At 47.4% G+C, this 12,268-nt stretch overlaps 1 protein-coding gene across 1 annotated transcript in view; it reads right to left on the bottom strand.

The window, feature by feature from the left end:
* Nucleotides 1–11,750, bottom strand: part of LOC124658925 (F-box protein At5g49610-like) — a 65,160-nt gene extending 53,410 nt beyond the window's left edge. Inside the window, exons 1-2 of the mRNA XM_047196909.1 lie at nt 11,543–11,750; nt 9,124–9,137 (exon numbers count right to left, since the gene is read on the bottom strand). Coding sequence (XP_047052865.1) covers nt 9,124–9,137; nt 11,543–11,750 — 222 coding nt within the window. The remainder of the gene's footprint in view (nt 1–9,123; nt 9,138–11,542) is intronic.
* Nucleotides 11,751–12,268: the final 518 nt, after the last annotated feature.

Raw genomic sequence — 12,268 nt, 5'->3', positions numbered from 1 at the left:
AAATGATGTCTCCCAAGTGGGGCAAGTTGATGTTTGTGCAGGTGATGAAATACCTCAAGATGCCATAGTAAGAATGGGTGTGGGATTTTTCCGCCCCATTGAGGGACACGGTGTGGCGTCTCGGGAAGGACTATGCTCTACCATGGTGGAGCCCTCATCTTCACAACATCAACAAACTCCATCTCTTGAAGCTAATGATGCACCAACCCAAGAACAAGAACAAAACCCTCCCTCTAGTGTGCAAGATCAAGGACAAGATCAATCTAGGATTCATGATGGATCCGATGAGTATCCATTCAATATTCTCCTCTCACCGAATAATGTCCAAGATCAAGCACATGATGATGAGCACTCTCAAGAAATTGAGGAAGCTCAAGTTGAAGGTCAAGACGGGGACCCAAACGATCAAGTTGATCAAGTGAAACCTCCAAGGCCTAGAAGAACCAAGGAGGAGATCGAGGCCCGTCGTCTTGCAAGAAGAGATAGGAACCTGGAAATTCTTGAACACACTCATGAGAAGGTCCTAAGTGATGTTAGAGGAAGAGTTTCCACAAGAAGGCAATTGGCTAACTTTAGCAATCATCATGCTTATATCTCCTTAGTGGAACCCAAGAAAGTATTTGAAGCTCTTGAAGATCCGGATTGGTTGGAAGCTATGCACGATGAACTCAATAACTTCAAGCGCAACAAAGTATGGACTTTAGTAGAGAAGCCAAAGGAGTGCCGCAATGTTATAGGCACTAAATGTATATTCAAGAACAAGCAAGATGAGTTTGGAATTGTTGTAAGGAACAAGGCAAGATTGGTAGCTCAAGGTATCTCTCAAATTGAAGGAATTGACTTTGGAGAAACTTATGCTCTCGTGGCTCGCCTTGAGTCCATCCGTATCCTTCTTGCATATGCATCACATCATAATTTTAAGTTACAACAAATGGATGTGAAAAGTGCATTTCTTAATGGTCCTTTGCATGAAGAGGTTTATGTTAAGCAACCCCCGGGTTTTGAGGATCCCGACTTTCCTAACCACATCTATAAGCTTGATAAAGCACTTTATGGTCTCAGACAAGCTCCTAGAGCTTGGTACGAGCACCTTAAGGAATTGTTGATAGACCGTGGGTTTGATGTTGGGCTAATCGATCCCACTCTTTTTACTAAGAGGGTCAATGGGGAGCTTTTCATTTGCCAATTATATGTTGATGATATTATCTTTGGCTCTACTAACAAAGCTTTCAATGATGAATTTTCAAAGCTTATGACAGATAGGTTTGAGATGTCTATGATGGGAGAGATGAGGTTCTTTCTTGGTTTTGAGATCAAGCAATTGAGAGAAGGGACTTTTATCAATCAAGCAAAATATCTCCAAGACATGCTCAAGAGGTTCAAGATGACGGACATGAAGGGTGTAGCCACTCCAATGGTTACCAAATGTCATCTTGCACTAGATCCCAATGGTAAAGAGGTGGATCAAAAGGTATATCGCTCCATGATTGGATCCTTGCTTTACCTTTGCGCATCTAGACCGGACATAGTGTTGAGTGTTGGTGTGTGTGCAAGGTATCAGGCTTCTCCTAAAGAGAGCCACATGATGGCTCTCAAAAGAATCTTTCGATATTTGGTTGATACCCCAAGATATGGTCTTTGGTATCCTAAAGGCTCAAGTTTCTTTCTTAATGGATACACGGATGCGGATTGGGCGGGAGACAAGGATGATAGGAAATCAACTTCCGGGGCTTGCCAATTTCTTGGTAGGTCCTTGGTATGTTGGTCTTCTAAGAAGCAAAATTGTATATCTCTCTCCACCGCCGAAGCCGAATATGTTGCCGCCACAAGTGGATGCACTCAATTGTTATGGATGAGGCAAACTTTAAGGGAATACGGTGTCACTTGTGACAAAGTGCCTCTTTTATGTGACAATGAAAGTGCCATCAAAATTGCCTATAATCCGGTGCAACATTCAAGAACGAAGCATATTGAGATCCGGAATCATTTCATTAGGGATCATGTTGCCCGTGGTGATATTGAGCTATGCTATGTTCCAACCAAAGATCAACTCGCCGATATATTCACGAAGCTTCTTGATGAAGCAAGATTTTGCTATTTGAGGAATGAGCTAAATATCATTGATTCAAGGAGTATAGCTTGACCATCTTGCAAACACACCTTCCTCTCAAAACTTTATTTGGTTTAGATGTGGGCATGAAAATAGGGGGAGTGCGGTTTAAACTATTGAGCTATCCCTCCCCCCATAATGCCGATAATAAGAAATCATTCTCTTTATATCATATGTTGATATGTGAGCTTCAATGACGAGTATTGGTTTTGGGCCCAAGATATATCTTCGCGGTGCCATACCATAACACTCATACATGGTGGCCTAGGCCACCACACTCTTCTTTGTGAAGAGTTGGAGTTATTTGGATCTTTCATGGATTTGATTTGACTTTTATATGTTCTTATGGGAAATCACTCATGTTTGGTCTTTATTTGCAATGTTTGCAAATATGGGTGATAATGTACCATCAACAGTGTGATCATTCTATCCTAAGCCCCACCTTACCTAAGAAAACATTCCACTCTTAATACACTAAATCTCTGAAATTTTTTCAAGGGTTTTGGGCTTGGGGCGGGTTTGCTGGCACTGCCGGTGGTGGCACCCCGGCACTGCCGGTAACGGTTGGGCGGCACTGCCGCTGTCGGGTGGGGTCAAAGTGACGGGCCCTGGGGGAGTTAGGGCAACTGCCCCATTCCTCCCCCGTGCCCCTCTCCTCCCACACGACGCCCCAGCCCCAGCCGCCGCCGACGCCGCCCCAGCCCTCAAGCCGCCGTCCCGAGTCCTCCCTCGACCCCTGGTCGGCTGGGCTTGGGCAGGCCACCCTCCTCCATGGCTTCCTCCTCCGGTAAGCTTCTCCTCCTTCTCTCTCCCTCTCTAGGCTGGGTTGACTTGCCTAGAAGATAGATGGCTGGAGGATTTGCTCCGAAAACTTTACCATGGAGGTAGATAGTCCCTTGCATTGCTCTGATGAATTTTTGAGACACAATGTGTGAGTCTTCAGCGGATCTGGCGTGTTTCAGGCTTGACCGGCACCGCCGGCCATTACTTAGCGGCACTACCGCTGGGCCGGCACTGCCGCCCTCTGCAACCCGGCACTGCCGGTTGGGCCGGCACTGCCGCCCATATCACCTCGGCACTGCCGGCGATGATGCTGCCAGATCCACCCTAGCCTCTACAATTGTATCTTGAACAATTCATTCGTAATGCACTGACTGTCAGTTTTTCATTCATTTAGTGTACTCTATCTTCATTTCCCTCTGTCCATTGCTGTCTCGGGTGCAGGTGGTTCACACTGTCAGAACTCAGGGAAACGGGCTATTCCTGGAGACTTTGAAGCTGAAATCCTACCGGTGAAGAAGGCATCTCGTCGGGAGAAGGGAATGGCTGAAACTGAACCTCGCCACCTCATCATCAAAAGGCTGCAAGGCACACCTATTGGGAAGTGGCCTGATCATGAGTATGCTCGACTGCGTCAGACAAATGTCTATATCACACCTAAGGCCACCAACTGTTCTGAGTTATTCTGGACTAAATATCAAGAGAAGATCTATTTGGATATCTATGCTGAGGCCACCTACCGTGTTGCTCCTATGCATCACATCAACTTTGCTCACATGGACAAGCATGCTCAGTATTTTGCAGAAGCCCGGGAGATTTGTGAGTACCTTGGTCTCTTCCCCCTGATGAAGTTTCATCACCCGTACAGTGTTGATGTTATTGGACAATTCTTTGCCACTGTGTATGTTGATAATGATGAGGCCAAGACTATGACTTGGATGACCGAGGGTCGCATATTGCATGGCACCTGGGGTCAGTTTGCAGAGTGTCTTGGCTATCCAGTGCTTTCTGACAACACGGAAGGATACTTCCGGGGCCACAACTCTCCAAAGCCCATTGATAAGTCTCTTCTGGCTGATCTCTATCTTGAAGGCGAAGTGGTGTATGGCTCTCAGAAGTTTCTTCGCCCAGTGTATGACATTCTTCTTCGCATTTACAGAGAGGTCCTCAATCCCAAGGTTGGCTGCGTTGATCAGATATATGGCTATCTTGGAAATCTTCTGTGTTTCACTCACCAGCACCGTGGCACCGGCCTTCAGCTTGATGTGATGGATTATCTGTGGGAGGAGTTTTGGTCTTGCATCATGTCTCGCAAGTCTCCGGTGTTTTCACCCTACTTCATGTATTTCATTTGCTCTCGCTGGGATAATGCTGGGTATGGTAATCTCCTTGATGATGTTAACTATTTGCCTCACAAACACAAGGATCTCAAGGTCAAGAATCATCCCCTTCCTGCTCGTCTTCCTGCTGACGAAGAATCCGCTGAAGAAGACTCTAATATGGAGTATGTCCCCCCTGCTGACAGTGGATGGTTTGCTCGTATTGAGGCCAATCTTGCCAAGATGTTTTGTCTCAAGTCTGACATCAACAGGCGTCAATACCAAGCTCATAGGGAAAGAAAGATGGAGAGGAGGAACACCAAGCTCATTATACGCAAATTGGAGATTCCTGTTGAGAGCGGATCAGAAGAGGTCATTACTCCTAAGGAAGAGTGGCTGTCAAAGCATGGCAATGTGACTGAGTTTGAGCAGCTTGGGCTACCCGGTCCTTCTCGCCGACAGCGTCTTGCTAGTGATGATGAAGACAGTGAGCCTGAGCCCGCCGAGTCCGAAGACGACGACAAGACGGAAGAATCCTCCGACCGTTCCGAAGATATCTGAGCTTCCATGGGACGTTGTAGCATCGCTTCTTTTCTCCTTTTTGGTGTTTTAATGCCAAAGGGGGAGAAGAAGGTCTATTAGGACTTGCACGGGATTTGCTCGGGTTGAGGCACAAGCATATGCGTTTACCATGTCTTTAAAGCTTGTGTCCTCCTTTTATCATTTGTGCTTATGTTGAACTTTATCATTTGTTTCTTGGTTTTTAAAACTCTGTTCTATGTGTGGTGGCAAGACATATTGTTATGGATTTCAGAATTCGATATGGTTGAGATTGTCGTTATGAAATGGTATGATCAGTATATATCTCAACCTGACTATGGATATATCTCAAATTGACGCATGGTATGATCATGAGACTCGGAGTTTGAGATTCTACATAGTTGAGTATATCTTTATGAAAGGGTATGATCACTACATCTCAACTTTTATATCCATCTGTCTATTATCTATCATATATGTTTTGTTAGCATTGTGTTGCCTATACCCTGATGGTTATAGTTGCTCTGTACCTAATATGTGCATATGTATTCAAACACAAAATTCCTGTATGCACACATTTAGGGGGAGCTTCTCTCTTATTGAAACACTATGCTATTCTTGCTCTCTATTTGCTAAATCCCGGTATTGTCATCAAACACCAAAAAGGGGGAGATTGAAAGAACATTTCATGATCTCTAGGGTTTTGCGTGTTTGTTAACAACACCGGTGACAATCTAACTATGTGCTAAGTGTGTGACAGATAAAGAAAAGGTACCACGACTGATAATCTCGATCCCCTCAAAAAGGAGAAAAGAGTGTTGCAGAAATCATCCAGTGGCCGGCACTGCCGGTGGTTAAGGGCCGGCACTGCCGGTGGATGCACCCCGGCACTGCCGGTGGTTGCACCTCGGCACTGCCGGCCACCTCTGTCGACTAGCTGTGACCTAATGTCAGGGGCCGGCACTGCTGCCGTCTCAGGGCCGGCACTGCCGCTGAAGATGTCCCAACGGGCAGATTTGGTGGAGGGGTATATAAGGGACCCTTCCCCTACCTTGAAAAGTTGCTCAAACCCTCAAGACTTGTTCCACCATTGCTGAGCCACCAAGAACACCAAAATCGTCAGATCTCCTCCCTTAACCACCCAAATCTCTTGAGCTTGGGAGAATCGAAGGAGAAGACCCCGATCTACATCTTCACCAAAGCGATTTGCATTTCCCCCTCATTTTGTTCAGGGCCCCCTTGCTAGTGTTCCTCTTTGGAATCCCTAGTTGTTTGTGGTTAATGTGTTCTTGTTGATTGTTGTGTTGTTACAGATTTTGGGAGCCTCCAATTTGGTTGTGGATGTGTGCCCCAACAACCTTGTAAAGGCCCGGTTTACGCCTCGAGGAAATCCCTTAGTGGAAGTGGGCTAGGCCTTCGTGGCGTTGCTCACAGGAGACCTGAGTGAAGCCTTCGTGGCGTTGGTCTGGCTTTCGTAGCGACCACACTCCTCCAAACGTAGACGTACCTTCTTGCAAAGGAAGGGAACTACGGGAATCATCTCTGTGTCTCCGCGTGCTCCACTCTCGGTTACCTCTATCCTATTATCTCCCCTATATATTGTCTTGCTATATATTGCTCAGTAGTTGACCTTGTCATATAGGTAAATTCACATAGTTGCATATCTGGAGAATTTACCTTTGTGTCAAGCCTAAATTGAAAAAGAACTAAAAATTGGTTAGCACCTATTCGCCCCCCCTCTAGGTGCGGCATACGATCCTTTCACGGTCCTTCCCATGGAGATTCAAGTTTCAAGGATCTTTCTTGCTTCAGCCGTAGTACTAGGTCGCCAATGCTAAAGCTTCGAGTGCGAACTCTTCGACTGTGGTAATTCCATATTGCCTGCTGATATAATGCTGTGCTGGGTAAGGCGATGTCTCGAGCCTCATCAAGAAGATCCACAACATCTTGTAGTGCGTGAACAGAGGTTGCCTCTGTATATGCAGCCACCCAAGGTGCTTCAAAACGAACGTCGGCTGGCAGAACTGCTTCGGCTCCGTAAACAAGGAAGAATGGAGTATATTGCGTTGACCTATTTGGTGTAGTCCGTAAACTCCAGAGTACTGACGATAACTCTTCGACCCAAGCTCCGGCTGCACCCGTAAGGCGCTTTTTAATGCCATCGCATATTAGGCCATTGATCCTTTCTACTTGCCCGTTGGTCCGAGGATGCGCAACCGAAGCAAATTTGAGCTTGATACCATTGCTGTCGCAGAAGTGATGGAATTCCTTAGAATCAAAATTAGTTCCATTGTCTGTAATGATGCTATGAGGCACACCAAAACGACAAGTTATTCCTTTGAAAAATTTGACAGTTGTTTTGGCTGTCTGATTAGTGACTGGTATGGCCTCGATCCATTTGGTGAATTTATCAACTGCTACCAATAGATGAGTATGACCACCAGGCGTTGATTTCGGTAGTGGACCAACTTGATGAAGCCCCCATTGTGCAAAGGGCCAGGCCAAAGGTATTGTCATTAGATCCGTGGCAGGTGCATGTGGTTTTGGTGCAAAACGTTGACAAGGGTCGCACTTCCGAACTAAGTCTCTTGCATCAGCTGCTGCTGTTGGCCAATAAAACCCAGCTCTGAAAGCTTTGGCCACAAGTGCTCTGCTGCTTGCATGATGACCATAGGTTCCTTCGTGTATTTCTCGTAACAGAGTTTTTCCATCGTCGATGGCGATACACCGTTGGAAGATGCCGGAGATGCTCCGCTTGTAAAGGTCACCATCCACTATGACAAAGGCCTTAGACCAACGCACGATGCGTTTAGCTTCCATCGGATCATCTGGTAATCGCTGTTCCATCAAATATGCCACAAAAGGTTCAGTCCATAAAGGCTCGAGAAGAAGAACTTGCTTTTTAGATTTATCAGTAATATCTTCGACAGCTTCCTGGAGCATAGCCCCTGAGTCAGTAGTCGACACTTCTGGAGGTGCCGAAGTTTTTACTTTGATGGACCTTTGAGTAATTACTTCATAGAAGTCTCCATCTGGAATAGAGGAGCATGTGGAGCCTATATTAGCCAAAGTGTCGGCTTCCTCGTTGCTGGCTCTGCCGATGTGTTTTAGCTCGCAGCCTTCAAACTTGGCCTCCATCGATTGATACAACTGATGATAAGCAATCATGTTGTCGCTGATAGCGTCGCATAAATTCATCGACTACTGAACCACGAGATTTGAATCTCCATAGATATCCAGACGAGTGGCTCCACATGCTTTGGCCATACGCATCCCGTGTAATAGTGCTTCGTATTCTGCTTCATTATTTGTTGGCAATGAAAAATTCATCCTTAGAACATATCTCATTTTGTCTCCTTGCGGCGAGACTAGTACTACTCCGGCCCCTGCACCTGTGCTTCGCTTAGATCTGTCGAAATACATTGTCCATGAACCCGACATGTCGGGTGCTGCCGAGATTTGTGATTGGATCAAATCAACCAAGAAATCGGGAAGGACCTGGGGTTTGATTGCTGTTCGGTTAACATAAGAAATATCATGCGGTGCCAACTCGATAGCCCATTGAGATACTCTGCCTGTAGCCTCTGGGTTGGTAAGTACGTTCTTCAATGGGGCTTCGGTGACAATGATGATCGGATGCTCTGCGAAATAATGCTATAATTTGCGCGCTGTCCTCCATACGGCATATGCCAACTTCTGGTGATGAGGATATCGCTGTTTTGCCGGTGTAAGTACCTCGCTAAGGTAGTAAACGGGACGTTGCATGCCATGGACTTTCCCTTCTTCTGCGCGTTTGACGATAAGCACAGTGCTGATAAGTTGTACGGTTGCAGCTATATAGAGCAGCATTGGCTCATTGTCCTGTGGAGTCACGAGGACTGGAGAGGTTGACAAGACCTTCTTTAAATTGTCGAAAGCATCCCGTGCCTCTGCTGTCCACTCGAACTTCTCAGATTTCTTCATCAGCTGGTAAAATGGTAAGGCCTTTTCTCCCAGTTTTGCAATGAGTCTACTAAGTTCTGCTAATCGTCCTGCCAACTGCTGCACCTGCTGTAGACTCTTGGGCGGTTCCATGTCAAGAACAGCTTTGATTTTCAAAGGGTTAGCTTCTATCCCTCTGGCTGAAATGAAGTACCCGAGTACTTGGCCTCCTGGTACCTCGAAGAAGCATTTCTTTGGATTCAACTTGATTTTGTATCTGTCGAGGTTGTCGAAAGTTTCTCTCAAATCATCGATGAGAGTGGCCGCGTTTCTGGTTTTGACGACGATGTCGTCGATGTAAACCTCAATATTTTGGCCAATTTGTTCTCCAAGGCAGGCTTGCATGCACCGCTGATAGGTTGCACCTACGTTTTTCAATCCAAAGGTCATGACATTGTAACAGTAAACTCCATGCGGAGTTATGAATGCAGTTAACTCCTGGTCTTCCTTTTTTAGCTTGATCTGATTATATCCTGAGTAAGCATCGAGAAAGGAGAGACGATCGCAACATGCTGTGGAGTCGACTATTTGATCGATGCGAGGCAACGGGAAATGGTCCTTTGGGCAATGCTTATTGAGGCTTGTGTAATCGATACACATACGAAGAACTGTCGTATCTTTCATTGGCACCATGACTGGGTTAGCTACCCATTTGGCTTCCTTGAGCTCCCAAATAAAACCAGCCTTGCGGAGCCGACTAACTTCTTCGCCAATAGCTTTTCTTTTTGGTTCTGAGAAACGACGTAACGTCTGCTGTACAGGTTTAGCTTTGGGGTCAACATTGAGGGCGTGCTCAGTGAGTTCCCTGGGAATACCTGGCATGTCGGATGGTTCCCATGCAAATATTTCCCAGCGCTCACGGAGGAACTCGATGAGCGCGCTTTCCTATGCGGTAGCAAGATCTGCCGATGTGTTGACCATTTTGTTCGGATCAGAGGGATGCACTTGATGCTTCTTGGCTTCCTTGGCAACGTCAAATTCATCGGAATTTGCGTTCCGATTGTCGACAGGTGGTTGTGTATGATCAGTGACAACGTCGAGTGCATTAAGTTCTTCCCTGACTCCAAACTTTGAAGCGATCTTCTGGAAATCTCTGTCGCAGTTATTAGAACGAGAAAAACTCCCGTGAACAGTTATTGTTGTCCCATTATTGCCTGGTATCTTCAACTTCAAGTATGCGTAATGAGGTACCGCCATGAATTTGGCGAACGCTGGCCTGCCGAGGATGGCGTGGTACTGTGATTCCCAATCGACCACCTCGAACTCAAGTTTCTCCTTCCTGAAATTGCTAGGTGTGCCGAAGACTACATCCAATGAAATTTTGCCAAGGGGATAAGTGGGTCAGGTTGGGATGATGCCATGGAAGCCTGTATCAGATTCATTTAGCATATCGACCATTAATCCCATTGCCTTCATTGTGCTTGCAAATAACATGTTCAGACCACTTCCTCCATCCATGAACACCTTGCTCATGTTGTATCCTCCAATCTGTGCTTCAAGAACTAAGGCGGCGTGACCGGGCCTTGGAACGACTATCGGGTGATCTGCTCTGCTGAACAGGATGTTTTGATCCGACCAGTCGATATAATTGGGTACTTCTGTCATAGCCACTTCTGCGAATTTTATTTCTCGCGAAAACTTCTTGGCTTCTCTCTTCGAAAAGCTAGTCTTATGAATCATGTTGACTTGACCTTGAGACGCAGGGTAAACTTCGGTTGGTATGTAGATATCTTCTTCTGGCAAATATTGCTGCTGCTTCGGGTAACTGTAAGCTACTGCCCTTTTCTGTTGCCGAACAGGCTTTTGCCTCTGTCTCGGACCTTAGCTCGTCGCAGAACTTCTGAATGTCGAGGAACTGCCGAATTTTTTTGAGTAGATGAGTGGCCTTCTCGATGTTATCCTTTGGGTCGACATAAGAATGCAAATAACATGGTGCGTCAAGCTATTCCGTGGCCGATAAATAAGGTGTACGGAGGCGGTTCTTGCTTGATTGCGTGTTATAGCATCCTCTTTCACACTGACGAAGGCGACTTGCGGCTCGTTCTTCTTCTTCACGGCATAGATCCCTTCGCCTCTTCCGTTGCTCCTCTCTGCTACCAAAGCGACTTCGGCTGCTCTCGCTGCCAGGCAAGATTACCGAAGCTGTTGGTGGAACAATGTTTTCTGGAGCCGAAGTCCTTAGGCTTGACGCGTTTGAACTGGGAAGTCGAAGAAATCCTCTGGAGTCGATGATGAAGTGGACACCACCGAAGGTTGCATCCATACTGCCGCGTAACTCCGAAGAGATCGGACGCGAGGCCTCGGCGCGTGGTGTGAACTTGAAGGAACTGCAACGAACTGAGTTTCTTGGACTAGAAGGTGTTGGTGAAGCCAGCACGAACGCTGCTGATGTGACCGGAGCTGCCGATGACATGCCTTGTATCGACAGGTTTCCCACAGACGGCGCCAATTGACGAGGGTGCTCCTCGGCAATGCCCACCTTTTGGGGCTTAGGGTTGACGGAATCCTGCAGGCTGACACAAGACATCGGATACCAAACAAATGGGGAGAGAGATTTACCCAGGTTCGGGGCCCTCGATGAGGTAAAACCCTTACTTCCTGCTTGTCTGATCTTGATTATCGAAATTATCGGGTTACAATGGGGTAGCCGAAGGCTTTGACTATGAACTCGTCGAGAGGCTAAGATTTCTAATGACCTAGCTCTAGACTTGCGGTGGTTTTGGCTGTGATGATTGTGGGCAAATCCCAACAGCCCGGTGGTCGAAGGGGATGACGTCCAGGGAAACGCCGTAGGCGCTGAGAAGCTCGTAGCCACATAGGAGAGGGAGGGAGGGCTGGCGATCGTGATGAGCGAGGAGGAAGTCGCGGGTGGAGGTGACGCGGCGCCAGGCGGGGCACACGGCACGGCAGCGGAGGAGGGATTTGGGAGGCAGTCGCACGAGGACCTCCCATACCACGATCTCGTCTGGGAGGCCGCCGTGGAGAGGAGCCACTTCTGCTGCACCTGCGGCCTCCGCCATGGTCGCCGGCTGGCTGGGAGCTCTCGATTCCGTCCCAGGAGCAGAGCAAGAGGAGTGGTGTGTAGTGACGGCGGCGGCGGAGCAGCGGAGTGTATGTAGGTCAGGTCTCTTTCAGGGAACGCGTTTGGGCTGCGCTTAGCAGTTAGCTTCATCTACTTGAACGGGTTGGGCCTGGAAGTTTGTGCTCGCTAGAGAAATAAGAAGATCTCAACGAGTTAGGGCATCTCCAACGGCGCCTACCCATCCCGGGTCCGCGCGTTCGGATGGATCAACACGGACAAAACCGCGGCCCAGCGCGCGGACTCATCCCTAAAACGGATGGTCGCTGCGTTTGGAATGACCCAAACCCGGCCCAAATCTGGGGCGCGTTTGCGTGCCCGCGGACGCCGATCGCTGGCCGCTCGCGTCCACCCCTTATCCTCTCCTGGCCCGCGTGTCATAGAGACATAATTTCATTTTTCATTAAAATTAAACATATTACATTTTTCTTAATAGTACATACTACTAGTCTAGCTAGG

This window comes from Lolium rigidum, chromosome 6, assembly GCF_022539505.1.
Source record: "Lolium rigidum isolate FL_2022 chromosome 6, APGP_CSIRO_Lrig_0.1, whole genome shotgun sequence".
In the NCBI taxonomy this organism is placed as follows: Eukaryota; Viridiplantae; Streptophyta; class Magnoliopsida; order Poales; family Poaceae; genus Lolium; species Lolium rigidum.
Note: the sequence above shows the minus strand (reverse complement) of the source record. Positions and strands in the feature narration are given on the sequence as shown.